This window comes from Tauraco erythrolophus, chromosome 5, assembly GCF_009769465.1.
Source record: "Tauraco erythrolophus isolate bTauEry1 chromosome 5, bTauEry1.pri, whole genome shotgun sequence".
Taxonomy (NCBI): Eukaryota; Metazoa; Chordata; class Aves; order Musophagiformes; family Musophagidae; genus Tauraco; species Tauraco erythrolophus.
The window spans coordinates 61,036,252-61,053,886 of NC_141469.1; the positions used below are offsets into that span (position 1 = coordinate 61,036,252).

At 39.6% G+C, this 17,635-nt stretch overlaps 1 protein-coding gene across 1 annotated transcript; it reads left to right on the plus strand.

Moving 5' to 3' along the window:
* The first annotated feature begins 548 nt into the window (after positions 1 to 548).
* Positions 549 to 16,211, plus strand: AGA (aspartylglucosaminidase). Its single transcript, XM_086611785.1, has 9 exons — positions 549 to 696; positions 2,562 to 2,715; positions 3,357 to 3,469; positions 7,482 to 7,594; positions 8,564 to 8,678; positions 10,685 to 10,760; positions 11,581 to 11,688; positions 14,271 to 14,404; positions 15,229 to 16,211. The coding sequence occupies exons 1-9, from the start codon at positions 549 to 551 to the stop codon at positions 15,327 to 15,329; spliced, it is 1,062 nt and encodes a 353-aa protein (XP_086467911.1). The 3' UTR covers positions 15,330 to 16,211.
* Positions 16,212 to 17,635: the final 1,424 nt, after the last annotated feature.

A 17,635-nucleotide genomic window follows, 5' to 3' on the forward strand; every position in this document is an offset into this window, starting at 1 on the left:
CCAAAAAGCGCCCTTTACAGAAACATCTCTGTCATTAAGATGCTTTTAACAAAAACATACACGTTAATATGGTTGCATGTAAGGATGATACACATGAATCTCACGAGCACAGGTGGAGATTGCTTTTGCACACACTTCCACCTGGTTTTCTCACACCCCAGCCCTGCCGCCACAGCGCCACCCCGGCTCCAGCTCTCTGCCAGCCTCGTCCCCCCCACTCCAGCTCATCTCCCACACTCCAACAGCGGCAATTTCACCGGCGGATTGCGGCCAGCCCGCAAGGAGGCTGGCTTTAACAGAGATCCTGACATACAAGAAGAATAAGCAGCATTTCAATCAGCTCCGGGCCTCGGCCTTTGCTGCGCAGCATGTCCGCATCTCCTCGCCACAGCCCCGCTCCTCAGGAGCCCGGCGGCGCCGGCCGCCCTCTGCGCACGGCGCGGTAGGGCCGTAGGGCCGTAGCGCGCCGCCGCCGCCGGGCCGTATGCGCACGCGCCGCCTCAGCCGCCCGTTCCGTGATGGCGCCGTGGTGGCAGCGGCGGGCGGAGATGGCGGCGGCGGGGCGCGGCGGGGGCCGGCGGTGGCTGATGGTCGCGCCCCTGCTGCTCGCCGTGTGGCAGCTGTCGGGCGCCGCCTCAGCCGCCGCCGTGCCTGTAGTCATCAACACCTGGGCGTTTAGGAAGGCCGCGGAGACAGGTGCCCCGGCGGGGGACCGGACTGGTCCGGGTGGGGCTCGGGGCTCCTCCTGCTGAGGGGCCGGCGGGCCGCGCTGGGTGTTGCTGTACGCTTGAAAACAAAACGCCTTACGCGTGACAGCGCTTTTGTATGGCAAGAAGCAGCGGGCTGTGGCCCTGCTTCTCTTATAGGGCTCTGGCTGCAGCGGGCCCGGGCTCCCTCTGGCCCGCGCTGCTCCCCTCACGGGTCGGAGCGAGCCCGGTCCCGGCGGGCAGGCTGCGCGAAGTGCCTCTGCGTGCTTGGAGCGGGCCTGCCTCGGGGCTCGGAGGGAGCGCGGCCCTGGGCCGGGCGCCGAGGTGCCGGGTTGCCGTCGTGTGGGAAGGGGCCAGGCCCCTGAGCTTGCCTTTGCCGTGATGGCGCTCTGCCGCTGTGCCCCGCTGTTGCCTGAGAGCCTGCAAGCAAATGGTTTAACGATCAAGGTCGAGAAAAACACCTTTAAGATAAAAGGAGGGGGGAGGGGAGGGTTACAAGCTGCAGAAAAGCTAGATTAAAAACATTCTTTGGCTAATAATATGGTTTACACTCTTGTGGCTGCCTGCATTGGTGGCTTGTTTTTAATGGTGCACTTCTGAGATTCATTCTTGCCCCCAAAGATTTAGATAGTTCTGAATGTTATATTTTTGGAGCTCTGTTCTGTTTTGTGATGTGTTATTGACAGTCAAAGCAGGTTTTCCTATGGCAACATACATAAGTTGTGGATACTGCTTTTAAAAGACTCATACGCTATTTTACTACAGTTGAGTTGTAAACGTACCCTTGTTAGGGAAGCCTTGCTAGTGGAATGGCTTACCTTAGAACCTTGTATAGGTCAGAAGTGAAATACAGCCATGAAAACTGCAAGGCCCTTGCTTTGCAGCTTTTGAAAGCTTGTGTTGAGGCTACTTTTTCCTTGATGCGGATGGTTTCATGCAATTGCATGCGGCATTTGTGCAGATGAGGCTTCTTGAGATGGTTGAGACAGTGTAATGGTTTACTTCTGCCAAAAAGAGCTGGGCTGTATGCTTACGATGCGTCCCCTGTGATGGGTCTGGCTGATGATGGAGCACCAGAGCCAGCACAAGGAAGCAGGATTGCAACTGTCAATGGCAGCAAGCTCAGGAATCTTGAAGTATCTTGCCTGAGGTCCAACCTTGTGAAGTGTCATACGTGTAAAGCCTTCAGGCCCAGTTTACTTGAGTCATGTCATTTGGCACGTCTGTAATGTCTTACGAAACTGCACCGTGAACTAGATCCTAAAGAATAGAAGACCAATGGTTGAACAGAAGATGTGGAGACTGTAATTTCTTGTATATTCTTTTCACTTTATTTTTTTTCTTATGTAGTTACTGATGTAGGTTTAGATCTCTCAGATGATGGTGTATTTTAGATCTTCTTATTCTGCAGCTGGGCACTTAGTATTCTCACATAAAACTTTTGAGGGATGGTTGGTATAAACTTTTTTTTTTTAGATAAAAGTTTTGCTTCCCCCTCTCCCTCTGACAGGCTTTAAATAAGCAGGGATAAAGTAATGGTTGGTTCTGGGCAGAGGACGTTATTTAAAGTTGTGATCATTGTTAGTAAATAACACTTTTCTAGTCAGAAAAAAAGCTTAATTTCTCAGTCAGAAACACTAATCAGATACACAAAAGAAACAGAATTTAGAAAAGTAGTGCTTTACGTTCTTTTGACTATATTTATATTTTGACTTTATTTCACCCATAAGTTACAGTTTACTTTTTTTATCCACTTACAAAGTGCATCTTCATCACGTCTACCTTTAAAACATTCTTTAAAGCAGTAGTGCAGACTTTTCACTGGTAACATTTAATTATTTGTATTGATTACAGCTTGGAGAGTATTACTGTTGGGAGGTTCTGAGCTGGATGCAATCGAGAGAGGCTGTGGTCAGTGTGAAATTGACCAATGCGATGGGAGCGTGGGATATGGAGGGAGCCCAGATGAAAGTGGAGAAACAACGCTGGACGCAATGATTATGGATGGGTAAGAAAGCTACATGGAGAAAAGAATGATCCCTGTAATTTTTAGCACACTTTAATGTAAAGATTATTATAGAGGTCTTGCTCGTTTAGGGATGACTGTGGGACAAGTTATATGTTAACTTGTGGAACTAGGAAAAATACTTATCTAATTAGTGGAAGAGTAGCTAAGGGTGTTTGTTACTGAATCTTGTAGCACAAATAACCCAGCTCTAAATACAGCAGTTGCAAAGCTGGTGGTTCGTAGCATTGTAAGTTTTCCCTTTATGTTCATTCCATAAATATTTCACTTCTGGAGCAATTGTCTTCTATACTTTATTTGCTGTTTAAAACTGCCCAGATTAATAAGTAATTGCAAGTACGTGGTTCATATTATGGGGTTTTGTAACAAAATAGTTACGCTACTGAAAATTACTGTAGATGGAGTTACTGTTTCTTGAGCAACATCCCCATGCCTGTGAAAGGAAACTATGTATGTATGAAGTTTTTCCCTACTAGTGTGATGCCATCTATGACATAGAACAATTAAAGCAATATGTTAAAAGAGCAAGCTTTCTAATTTAGATGAGAACAGATTTTGTTTAATAAAAAATGTACAATTATTCTTATCTTTTTTAGTAAGTTTTAATTATTTTTTGTTTCCAGCAACACTATGGAAGTTGGGGCAGTTGCGGATCTCAGACATGTGAAAAATGCAATTGGCGTAGCACGCAAGGTCATTGAATACACTAAGCATACATTATTAGTGGGAGAGTCAGGTAATTAGTCCTTTAACTGTTTCCAAGTCATACCCTCTTCTTAAAACACTGTCTGTTAAAATTGCCATGTATTAGTCTTGGTAATATAGGTAGAAGGATTCCCTGACAATCAAATGAATCTAGTCAAATAATTCAGAAATGTTTGGTCCCTTATTACATGTGTACAAAATTAGATTTTAGTCCAGTATTTTGACATGAAAAGAAAAATACGGTTTTATGATCTTTCCACCAATTTAACTGCAAATATTAACTTATAATCCCAAGTCTTTGCTAATATCATTGATATTAAAGGTATCAAAGATGATTTGATACAAGACACTGTAGAAGCTGTAAGAGGGAAATATTTCATTTAAAACCGTGGAATAACTTTTCCTAAGGAATGGCAATTAATAGACACTACAGTTACATTTTACTATTTTAGTATATATTGAGCATGATTACTGTATATCATAGTTTAAAAATATTAGTGAGAACTGGAATGTGAAAAATTACGTTATGGGCTGTACGCCTAGGCACAACAAAGGAGCAATAGCAAACTGGAGGAATAGTTGAGCTTTTAAAATATGAGCTATTGCTGTTAGAATAATACTAGTTTCAAAAGAAATGCATGTGCCAGGGAAGTGTATGAGTAGTGAGTGGAAGGTTACTTGGCTCAAAGTTAAAAACTTTGAAAAAGTGTGTGCCTGCTCAGAAAGAAATGTGCAGGTAAGTCTGGAAATTGACATCTGAGCATTAAGGGTGAGTCAAGTGCTTTGAAATTGATAAGAAAAGGTAACAGATTCTTGAAGGAATTAATGTGTACAGAATGATAGAGAAATAAGTGCAACAGCAGCTTTTTTGATGGAGTAAAATAGGGCAATAGAGGGAGGTGAGGACAGTATTTGACAGAAGGTCTGAAAAGAGAGAGATTTGCAGATTCTGTTTAATTTGAGCAGCTGGCTGTGATTAGGTTACAAATGGTCTTGGTGAGAGAGATTTCACAGGTGATGCTGAGAAATAAATTGGTCAAGTGTTAAATAGAGGAAGAAGAAATGTTCATAGTACTCCTTTTCCCATCATTGGTGGCTATCAAAATATTTTTAACTTTTGATGAGTAGAATGAGCAGAAAAGATAAGGAAGGTGACGAATTGGAAGATTTAAAGTGCTGATTTAAAAGATATTTTCCAGCCTAAGATGATAGCTCTTTGCATAGTGGAGTCGTGTGGACAAAGCTGTTATGCTGAGTCCTTGCTGTCAGCGAGAACTTTCTCAGAAGAAACCATCTAGCATTAGTGGCAAAAGAAAGATGGGAAGGCTGAAGATAAATCTGAGTAAAAACTGGAGATGGTGATAAATGTTAGTGAATGAATCAAAGCAGTGGAGAAATTGAGAAAGAAAAATGTTTATTGTGAAGGAAATGTATCGTCTGTTGAAAAGGAAATTTGGATAAAGGAAACTAGTTGTCTTTACCAGGTGAACATTGATTAAAAATAGAGCTGTAGCTTCAGAAGAATACATTTGAACCTTCAAACCGGCATGTGAGAGAAATGACAGTTTCTTTTCTAAATAAAAATATTTACATTTTCACCAGAAAAGCTAGCTAGAATAGTAAAACCTTTTCATATAAATGTATGTAATCTCTGCAGGCTTTTTTTATCCAAGATGCAAAATTGCTGAGGTTATTTCTCATTTTTTTCCCAATAACTAAACTGCACTTTTATTTGAATATATTTAGTGATATAATCCAGGAAAGTCTGCCTGTCTCCTAAAATTTCATTTCTATGAGTCGTTGACACTAGAGAGAAGGAGGCAGTCTGTGGCATGCATTAATTTTGCTTACTTGATCATTTTTAAATATGTGACTAGAACATTGTTCCTGGCAGTAAAGTTTTACTGAAAGTAACATAAAAGTTTCGTTTTCAGTGTTAAAAACACTGATGGAATCTGTTAGTGCCATAACACCTGGATAGTCTTAATAGTTCTGTTTACTTTGACTCAAAAAATTGAAGTATAGGTATTTTAAAACTTTTGGTACCTAGAGAACTTAAGGAAGAGGATGTATTACAGAATCACAGATGGTTGAGGTTTGCAGGAACTTGAGGTCTTCTAGTTCAACCCTCCAGCTCAAGTAGGGCGACCTAGAGCTGATTGCCCAGGACCATGTCCAGATGGCTTTTGAATATATCTAAGGAGGGAGATTCCACAAGCTCTGGGGAACTCGGTCGCCCTCAGAGTGTAGAAGTTTGTGCTGTTCAGAGGGAACCTCCTACATTTCAGTTTGTGCCGGTTGCCTCTTGTCCTGTCACTAGGCACCACTGAAAAGGGCCTGGCTTGATCTTTACACCGTCCCTTCACATTTTTATACACTGATGAGATGTACTCTGAGCCTTCTCTTCTCCAGGCTGAACAGTCCCAGCTCTCTCAGCCTTTCCTCATAGGAGAGGTGCTCTAGTCCTTTAATCATGTTTGTGGCCCTTTGCTTGACTTTCTCCAGTATTTCCATGTGTCTCTAGTACAGGGGAGCCCGTAACCGGACACATTACTCCAGGTGTGACCTCCCCAGTGCTGAGTAGAAGGGGAAGAATCACCTCCCTTAACCTGCTGACTGCGCTTTTCCTAATGCTGGAGCCCAGCCTGCACTGTTACCTTTGCTGCAAGGGTGCATTGCTGGCTGACATTCAGCTTGCTGCCCCTCAGAACCAGGTCTTCTCCTGCCAAGCTGCTTTACTGCTGGGTGACCCCAGCATGTTCTGGTGCATGGGGTTGTTCCTCCCTAGTTGCAGGACTTGGCACTTCCTTTTGTTGAACTGCATGCAGTTCTTATCAGCCCGTTTCTCCAGCCTGTCAAGATCTCTCTGGATGCCGGCATAACCTCCTGGCGCTTCAGCCACTCCTCCCAGTTTTGTATCATCTGCAAAATTTGCTGAGGGTACATACACACTGCCCCATCACCCAGGTCATTAATGAAGATATCGAATGTTGCTGGACCCTATGTTGACCCCAGTGGTACACCGCTAGTAACAGGCTCCAACTAGGCTTCGTACTGCTCATCACCACCCTCTGAGCTAAGTCCTTCAGCCAGTTCTCAATCCACCTCACTGTCTGCTCATCCAGCCAATATTTCATCAACTTCTCTTTGAGGATCTTGTGGAAGACAGTGTCAAAAGCCTTATGGAAGTCAAGGCAGACAATACCCACTGCTCTCCCCTCATCTACCAAACCGGTTGTTTCATCACAGATGGTTCGCAGTCTGATCAAGCATCAACACTTTATTATAATGACATTATTATCAAGGATTGGTAATACAAATTCAAGCATCTGAATCTAGCAACAGTATTTGTTACTAGGTAATATCAAAGGGATCTACAACTAAAAGCTGGAAGAACAGTTGATCTTTTTTCTTTTCCCTTTCTCTAACTATAAAAGACATTCTTAGAAGTACAGCATTATTTCATTGCTAGTGTTGGTATTTCTTTTGCTTCCTTCACGCATTCTGTATTAATTTTCAAAACAAGGCAGCAGTCACTTTTAAAGCTGCAAGGAAGAAGTGTAATATGATGTAAGTTGGTTGATTGATTTCTGCAAGTATCAGTATTTTAGTGGCAAATGTTGTGCCACTATTTCACTTACTTTTCATAAAAGACTACCTTTTTAAGGAAAATATGCTATTATTTCCGTTATTTATTTAAATGTTTCTGTGACACACACAGCCCAGACACCTCTTGCTCCAGGTTATTTGTGTCCAGTTGATTAACCGAGTTGAATTTATTTTTCTTTCAATGGTAAAACTTACATGTGTTAACATAGTTACAGTGAATTGAGGAAATATGATATTGCCGGTGAAGGGAGAGTTTGTTACTGCAGTTGTACATCACTATAATGGCTGATACTGCTCCCTGAAAATACATTTCTTGTTTCTATAGAGCAAGTAGAATTTCCTGATTTCTAGATAACATTACATGAATTCATTATCATAAAATATGTAGGAATGTGAATAAATTAATGGTTTTGGTTTTGTTGTTGCTTTTCAAGCCTCCCTGTTTGCTGTAAGAATGGGGTTTCCGTATGAAGATTTAACTACCCAAAAATCTCTTTCGATGTATTCAAAGTGGCTTGATCAAAGCTGTCAGCCAAACTACTGGAAGGTACAGTGCAGTGGGGTGGTGAATGGGAGGACGGTTTAAAAAGTTAGCAATGCAGCATTGCCTCTTCCTTTCACCTTATAGTGAAATTGTACTTTACGTGTGAATTAAAAAAAAAAAAGTTTTTCTTATTAAGGAGAACAAAATTGGAGTTACCAAGCATTTGGTAGATTCAAGAATTATGTGTCTAGCTCCTATTTATTGGATCCTGTTGATTCTGACCTTGCCACAGTAGTGTTTTGGTGTGGGAAGTGGTATTTTTTAGCTCTAACTTTGGACACGACTTCTCAAACTAAACAAAGTGGTGCATGTATTTTTTGATGCATGTATAAATTTCTGAAATAAAATCTTTTGGTAGCAGTTAAGGTCCTTGATTAGTTAGGCTTTATGCAGACCTGTGAATGTGTCCGATAAGTGCAACTGTCTGTTAAACTTGCCTGTTGTGGTGAGATTGGTTTGTTGCTTGTTTGGGTTTGTTTTGATATTGGTGTTTCAAATTTCTACATATTTGTACACTGTCTTCATTGTTTCTTGGATACGAAATGCTGCATTGCTGAACCATTTTAATTCAATACATGTTCTGTCTTTCAATTGGGAAGGTATTTTGACTATGAAACTGACTTGACAATAATATCTTGACTTGACACTAGTAAAACGAGCTCAGTTCCTCTCGTCGTTTTTTTAGCTTGGACAATGAGCTGCTTTTTTTTTTAATCAGTTAATTGAGCAAAGGAGAATCTTCAATTTAAATAACTAACTTTCTAGTAGGAAAAACTTTTTACCATATAATGCCAGAAGTCAGTCTTTATTCTTTAAGGGAAACAACTTGCAGGATTTGGATACAGGTGTATAATCTAAGTATTGGGCATCTTATGCCTGCGTAGTAGATTATAGGTATTGATAGTAGTATTTGTAAATATATCTGTAATTAAACATAATGTATTATTCATGCAAATCACAAAATAATTACAGAATGTGATACCAGACTCTTCAAAATCCTGTGGACCATACAAACGGCCTGAAAAAGTAACTTATAAAGAAGAACAGACCATCTCACAAAGAAGTGTTCATAATCATGATACTATTGGTAACAACTTTTGGTAACTCTGATGCTGATTTTTTTTTTCTCATTCCCCTACAGATTTAAATGAAACTGAGTTTAAAGTATTTCATATAGGGATTACTTCGTATTTATTGTTTTCAAGATTGTTACTTATGTGTCAGGATGGAGTGTTTAAAAGTAGGAGGGGTTTTTTGTTTGTTTTCTTTCCTCCAGTGCACTGACTGCACAACCACCACGTACTTCATTTTTTGCCCTCGGCTGTTTGTTCATTGTCCTACTGCTTTTCCCTCAGATGCCTTGACATAAATGCTTGGGCAACTATGGATGCTTAGAAAACTGATCAAGGTTAAAAATAATTAGTTTTGTCTTGATTATGGTTAACTTAGGTCAAGTCTCCTGTAGCTGTCAGACCAACTTAAAAGACTTTGTGGTGGTGAAAGAAATGAGTAAACAGTTAGTCCTGTTGCCAACTAAAAGCAATATTTGTCAAACAGTCCTTAAACTTTTAAAATGAAGCTTGCTTTCATTTTTCTTCTGTTCTGGCTTTCGACTAAATCAATACATTTCTGCAGAAACTACTGTGTTTAAAACTGACTAGCAGCAGTAGTCCCAAAAACATCTACGAGTTTACTGATTGAGGACTGTTAATTGCTAAGCCCATAAGCTGATTAATGAGATCAGACAAAGGACTGGAGCAGTTACAGATTCATGTCTTTCAAAGCTTTATACTTTGTAGTCTTGAAACTTGACATTTTGGTTTAGTCTGGATTTTTCTCAGTTTAGCAATTCAGAAATTTTTGCCCGACAGTACGTGCAATAGCAAGAATTAACAAGTTGTTTCAAGTGTGAATCTTCCTTCTTTGCTTCCAGTCCACCCTACTAATAACCCATTAATATTCTGCAGATGTCAGGCAACCTACCAAATTCTTAAGTTGGTAGGTAGCTTTCTTTACTGGGATATAGAGTCTTCAGTATGTGCTAGAAAACTCAGAAATTGTGAAGTGTCAGGGTGAGAGGGGAATCTGCTAAATGCAATTCAGGAATTGATGTTAAGTAGTCCTAAGCTGTTCTGTAGTAAATTATGATGCTTATATTTGTGTTTCAAGTTCTCCCACTCCGTTGTTTTATATATGAAACGTCTCCTTGACTAACACATTTGGAGAAGAGTCTTCATTCAGAAAGCGTTTAGGAAGTTGGTAGGAACTGATGCCCTTCCAGTCTTTTTGCAGAGGCTGATGGTGGCTGTGGAGTCAGTGCCTCTATGCTTTTAGCTTCTACTGGTCAGAAAACTTTCCTATGAGAAGGAGGTACTGCTTAGTGAGGTCAGAAAACCAGAATTCAGCACTTTGAATTCTGCTTCTTGGCTCTCACTTTGTATCAGAGTTTGATGACAGCAGCAGTTTCTGCCCTCTCTTAAAAAAGTTGAAGTCTTGCTCTACAGAGAAGCAGCTAATCCCAAATCCTGTTCCAAGTGGCAACCTAAGCTTCTCTAATATGAAGCAGTGGCTTCCTTACCAGCACAAAACTAGTAAGGGATAGGCTCGTCCACACATTTGATTGCCTGTCATGTAATTATTGTTACTTTGGTAGGCAGTACAATATGTCACCTGCCCAATATAAACTCATCCTTCTGACTTTTTATTAATCTCTCTCAAGCACCATTTATAATTTTTAAACTTTGTTGTTCTGTTGGTACTGGTTCAGGATGTGGTGACACCAGGTGCTTGTTCTCTACCAGTTAACATAGGTGTGTGTCAGGAGACAGTGGCTGCCTGGGCAGCAGTAACATACAGCTCTGAACAGTGTGGCACTCACTGTTAATCCTTTTTGAGCTCTTGTAACACATCCAGAAAGTTTCCAAATGTGTTTTGAAAAGAACTTGCTTTCTTTAAGAGTATGACTTTTCTGTGTTTCAGGATATCAGTAATTTGTATAGTCTAGGTATCATCATTCTGTTTGATAACCATAGCACCAATTAATAAATTGGTTAGGAGTGTTTCTGAATGTTTCATCGTTGTTGAAAATTTTAGGTATGGTTGTAATCGGTGGGAGTGGAACCGTTGCTTCTGGGACATCTACTAACGGTGCAGTCCACAAAATTCCAGGGTTAGTATCTTTGGTTTTACAGAAAACTTTTTCCCACTTCTTTTCCTATGTTAAACGTATCTAAAGGTTATATATTTTAGACTGCAATGATTACAAAATGGCCTTGCTTATTTCTGGGCATTGCCATAAATCCAAATACTGAGAAACTGATTCAGTTGCAAGGTGATTTGTGTTTGTTTGAGGTAATGCTTGTTTTTCAGCTTACTTAATTCACCACAGAGACCCAAAAAACTGGCACAGTTGTGAGGCAACTTGTACAGCAAGACACCGGAGACAAATGACCAGTTTGGAGAGGTGTACAGTCTCCAGATAAATGTATATAGAATCAGAGCCTGAGGCCTGTATTTTGTCTTTGAGAATTTTTTCTACCCAGTTAGGAACCTTGTCTGTCAGGCAACTTCTGGATTTAGCAACAAGTTATTGAACATACTAATGTCCCCAGCTGCTTACTGTTGCCCACTGGCTAAACCTTACTGCCCTAACTATAGTCAGTATAATAACAAGCAGTTATGCAGTGGAGGTGGATTAAGCCTCAGGTCAGTCAGGTTATCACAGATCACTTTTATCAGTAATTTTAAGACAAGACTTCTGACTGTAGTGAAGTGACCTCTTTACCTGCTCTGTTCTCCTGTGGGTTTAAGGCTAATCGAGCTGGAGGCAGTAAGGTTGACAAAGTTAAAAGTGTGCCCAAGTCGTAAGAACTTGCCAATATCAGGCCAAGAGTTATTACAGTAATGCAATCCCACTGGAATTAGTAAATTACAGTTGTATGTGGTTTCTAATTTTTGTGGGGTTTTTTTTTTTCCATTGTTCACTACAGCCGTGTAGGAGATTCTCCGATAGCTGGAGCAGGATCCTATGCGGATAGCACAGCCGGAGGAGCTGCAGCCACTGGAGATGGTGACATCATGATGCGCTTCTTACCCAGGTTTGTCCTTAGGGCAGACTTTGCTAGCTTTCTCTAGCAAAATGTGAGCTCAGCAAATGAAGTAATTGATTAAAAGGCAGTCTGACTTAATAGCTGCTGAAGTGGGAGTGAAGGAAGGAATGGAAGAGGAAAGAACAGTAGCAGAACCAAGTCATCCTTACGATCTGTCTTAAAAGAAGTGAATTCTTAAATACCTTGACAACAGATCCCATAACACTGCCAAGCTGCAAGCAGGCGGGCAGCAGGTAATGAGTATATTCCCAACCTACATGCTTTTTAACAGAAATAATAACTTTCTCCTCCAAAGTGTTTTGTTGTGTGGGAAATAAGTGTTACAAATTGTAGAAGGGATGAGGGGTGAGTCTCAGATTACTCAGGAGGGTGGAGAAGTGTCACTGTAGCAGTCCTATGTTATTGCATCTAATTTGAAACTGGAAGTGTTTTAGTGCTGTCTTCATGGTTGTGTAACCTGTGTAAAATATGGCTGTTTTCATCACTGAGTCTTGACAGTCGTTCTTGTGGGTTGGTCTCAGCAGGAATGACTTGTGGAAGTCTGTGTTGAACATAATGGGCACTGATGCTTGAAGGAATATATAGCAGTGGCCTTCGTGTTACTGAGGTGCTTTTCCTGAAATTCTGGCAGTTATGAGTGCCTACTAGCTGTTGCATATTTACAAATGTCCTCAATGAGTTTCAAGCTGTTCCAAGCCAGTCTTGAAATACAAAGCAATTGACAACTTCATGAATTATCTCGAGGTACCAGATACCAACAGTAGTAGTGAGTTGAGCTCCACCATGAGGTTAATCAATAAAAGCTTACGTTACAGTTTAGCAGCCTGAAGGATTTGGCTGTAATACTTAAAACATTTTATGTTGACACCGTGGGCTTTAGAAAATAACTCAGACTAGATAGTTAATCACAGGTTCCTTGTAGATACAGATCTTTCCTAATTCCATGTTATTTAGATATTCCCACATGAAAACAAAGAATAGAATTGGACCTGCCAGAATAGAATTGACCTGCCAGAAGTGAAGGAAGTGTCAAATAGAGGGTAAAATTGCTGAAGTGTTCTGTTCGCCTTCTTTGACATAGTAACATCTTACTGCATTTTTGATTTGTGCAGAGACTTCTGTGAAATGTAGCTTTATATAGTAGGGGGCCTACAGGAAAGCTGGAGAGGGACTTTTTACAAGGACGTGTAGTGATAGGACAAGGGGCAATGGATTTAAACTGAAAGAGGGGAGATTTAGATTAGATATAAGGAAGAAATTTTTCACTCAGAGGGTGGTGAGGCACTGGAACAGGTTGCCCAGAGAAGATGTAGGTGCCCCATCCCTGGAAGTGTTCAAGGCCAGGTTGGATGAGGCTTTGGGCAACCTGGTGTAGTGGAGGATTTCCCTGCCCATGGCAGGGGGTTGAAACTAGATGATCTTTGAGGTTCCTTCCAACTCTAACCATTCTATGATTCAGATAGTTACCTTTAGATAACTTGAACCTACTTAATTGTTATAATAAATCAAAGATAACAGGGAATCTCAAAATGCAAGGAAGTTTCTCTTCTGTGGTACTCTGATAACATCTATAGTTAATTCTACCTGTAGATGAGACTTGTTGTGACAAGAGTTGGTCATAGTGCAGATGTGGCACTTAGGGACATAGTTTAGTGGTGGACTTGGCAGTGCTAGGTTAACAGTTGGACTTGATGATCGGAAACATCTTTTCCAGTTTAAGTAAGTTTATGATTCTATGTATCTTCATCAAAACAAAATCTAACTTTGCTTGCTTGTTAGTTATATTATGCGTTATCTTTTTAATCTTCAGGTTTTGAAAGAAAAAGACAACAAAAGTTGTTTTTTTTGCCTCAGGACATTTTGGAAATGCAACTGATTCATCTCAAGCAATGCTCATATTTGTCTAACAATACTGTAGATACAAATTAAGTTCATTTTGATTACTCTTTCATTTAGAGTAAGAATTTTTTTAATTGACATGCAAAAAATTTGAAAGTGGCTCAAAGTCTTGATCAAAACATTGTACCTTCATATTCATGAAATGAAGAAGATGTGTCAATTTTGAGGTTTTCAGAAACTTAAATTTTTTTCTGAAATATTTTTTTTAGATTATGGATTTTGGTAAGAACTATCAGTAGTGCAATATCAGAGGTGAATTTTCTTCAAACAAGTATCTTGAAATTGGCCTTTTTGAAAACTAGTAAGAACTTTTAATGTCAAACTTAATCATGCAATGGAAAATAAAAGCTAATAACTCTTTAACTCCTTCTTTGCAGTTCTTCAACTGATCTGTTGCTTAACATCTTCTACAGCAAATGATCAGTTATCGCAGACTTGGTCTTGCCTTTGAATGATAAATGGCGTAGATTACATCTTGCTGTCTCTTTTAGTCCTGTTTCTAATTACTTTTCAAGCAGGACTTGAGTAATAATTGCAATATGAAGTTTGGCTAAAGATTATTTATTATGTGTTTTCATTATTCAAAGAAATCAAGGTCTTTCAATGATATTTGAGAATGTATAACCTGAGTATGGCTAACTGTCTGAGCGTGGGGTCGTTTTTTTCTTTAGTTATCAAGCTGTGGAGTATATGAGAATGGGAATGGACCCAACAGTAGCCTGTCAGAAAGTTATTTCCAGAATCCAGAAGTATGTTCCAAAGTTCTTTGGCGCTGTTATATGTGCCAATACAACTGGAAGTTACGGTATGTATTTTGCTTAACAGACAAAGCTTGTTGACCCTAACTGCATCACTGAAGTACAAAACTGAAGGTGGATTTTAAAGCACAAGTCTTTAATTGTTCTTTGAACACTGCAGCAATACTGGCCATTCATAATATCAAATGCTGGTTAGCAGGGCAACTGTGTCCTAGTGTGGTCTTGAGATATTTTAGTTTTTCCTCTGCATTTTGTTGTCTTAGACTTTCACAAAATTTATGCAAGTCTTAGTAAAAATCAAAAATATTTACAACCTTCATGTGTTTTCCTGGACTGTGTATGATTAATTTGAAGGTTTTAAAAAAGAATGCTTATGCCTCCCCTAGATATGGCATAAGGCAGTGAGAATGTGAATGTTAAGCTTAGCTTCAAAGCAATCCAAGATGAGTCATTGTGCCAGGCATCTCATTAGTGAACTCTTAGATCAGTAAGAAATACAATTTGCTAATCAACATGGCTTATTTAGGTAGACTGCTTATTGCTGTTCTTTGATCTCTTATTTCCCATAGTTCTGTTGGAGGAACTCATTAAGTTAATCAGGATTGAAAGAGAGAGATATTTTCCTAACTTATGTTACTGTTTGGAATTGTATTATAAAGGCGTTAATTGCCCTAGATAGCAGTCAGTAGCACTGTATTTTTAGGTAAAAATTAAATACTTTAAGATGTCTTGGGTTAAACAGATTGTAAAAGAATAATTGCACCATTGTAGTAGAATTAGTAACTGGGTCTTTAGATGATAAAGTACAATGACAAAGACACTAATCCTAAATGTATCAAATTATACTTTTTTTTCTTTCTTTCTTTCCTAGGTGCTGCATGCAATAAAATTCCAGGATTCACTCAGTTTCACTTCATGGTTTCTAACCCTTTGCTAAGTCAGCCAACTGAGAAAGTAGTAGATTGCATTTAATGGTGATGGTGCAGCTACTGCTTCACTGTTTTTAATATCTTATACTTTATTATTGCTTTGTGTAGTGCAGTTAAGCTTAATCTGTAGTTTCCTATCTTGGTAACTTTTCTAAATGATTGTAGACTGGTACTATAATCTAGAGCAAGCTTTAAAAAACTGACTATGTAGTTTGAGGGAAGTGAACACAGTTCTAAAATTGTAGTTAGTGCTGACACTTTCACAGTTAGCATAGGCAATTAATCTCTGTTTAAAAATCTACATCTGAGTGAAACAGCTGAAATTGATGTGCTTCACTACTGAGGTCTCTTAAATCAGGAATTTAGTGGGCATTATCTTACATCACAACTCAATTTTTAAACTTTTGCAAACCTGACAATCAAACTGTGGTTCTAAATACCAGAAAAAGCTATCTATTGGCATTACTTGGAAGTAAATATACAAGTTTCACCTGCTTTTTGGGGAAAATAGAGCTTTGGTCACTGGAAAAAAAAACGCTTCTGAATAGAGCTCACAAAGTGGACAGATGGTCGTTCACATGCGAAAAAACCAACTGTCTAGTGGCTCTTATAGTCTGTCTGCTTTCGTACGAACTAAGTAGCCAAAAATAGAGTGATAAACATTGAACTGGACCTTTGCTTTGCCATATAAAAACATACTTAGCAGAAATCTGGAATAAAGGTTAGGGAACGGGAAGGGCTCTGCATCTACACCTGGGACTTACTTTGAGAGTATTCAATTGCCTTTCTAAGATTTAGTCCAGATTTTCTCTTCTCATGAAGAGAAAACTGTATGCAAATGCTGACAGGCAAAGAAAGGGGCTTGAAGAGCAGTGGAGAAGATTTCAAAGCTTTGACTGAGAGAAGGAGCATTGCCTTGTGGACCTTTCTAACTTGTTTCACTCAGCTGAGAGCACATTTGAATGCAGAGGACATCCAAATATCCCTGGTAGTACAAGCCTTCAAGGAACATTGTGTTGACTCTATCTGGATGTGAAGACAGATGGAAATCTTCCTGTCACCTTTTTTTGTGGTGGAAGTTATGAATCTTAATGACAGTGATTTCCTTGTTAATAACATGCTGTGTGCTTGCCCTCTCTTGTAGCACCTCTGCCTCTGCACAGGAGCAGTTGCATACCTAAAGCATGACAGTTACCTGCAGCTGACGAAGCTGGATTTGTTACTTTCTGCATCTAGAGATACCAGGATTCATTTGTAACAGAACTTCAGCTTCTTGTTGATTGTTCCATAGTTATTTGAAGATCCGTTTGATTGTTTTAACTTGGTAGCTTGCTGATCATTTGATTGAATCTTTGTTAAAATTGAGCGAGGAAAAGTTAAAAGGGAGGAGCATGTAAAATGAGCATGTCTTGTCATAAACACTTTAATTATTCCTTGTCTACTTGAACAAAATCATTGGGTAATAAAAGCACACCTTAATGTATCATTTGTAAGTAGCATCGTTTAGATGCCTGTGTACTGTGCTTTAGAATGTTGCCTTACGTTCAGAGTTGGTATCTTTGAAAGTTGGAAAAAAGGTTCAGACTAGAATAGCTATCTTTAATGACCTGCTGTTGAACTTCTTCAACAAAGTAATTTGATTCACTTCTGTCACTGGATCTTTAGAGCCTCTCATAGCACGGAGTTCACTGTAGACCACAACAAGCTTTAGTTAAAGAAGCTCTTATTGAACATATCTGCAGTGGTTTAAGATGAGTTTTCTATCTGTCTTACCTATAACCCTTCTGCCGTGGCTGCTGTATTTTCAGATAACTCAGGCAGTCAAGTACAAATAGATTAATAAAATCCCAGTGACTGTTACTTTGGAGATAGCTTTGTGGATTGTGAACATAGGAGGTTCAGTACTGGCAGCTGAGTGGTAATGTGTCAAACTGCTGCAGCTGAATCCACCAGGATTTATTTCTGAGAGAGGCTGGGAACATCCATGGCTTGCTTTCTAGTGTGCTTATGCCGCTCTTGCAAGCTAGTGTACACCTCTAGTACCCATGAGTGCCCATGATGAAAGATCATGAGTGCTCTGTAACAGTGTATCTGAAGTCACCGAGTTACAATTGTAATTTACTGTATAGTCAGCTCATCTGTACGTGAACTTGTCTCCATGAGACACATGTATTAATATAGGGTTTAATAATGTAGGTTGCTTTGTCATGCTGAAGTAGTTACCATAAATGGAAGGGTTAGTTTGTGTTAATTATTTTGACATTGTTAATTTGACAGTATATTAAATTGTTATTTATACATGTGCTGTTCTGATGTTATGGGCAGAATTTGGAATTTTAAAAACTATTT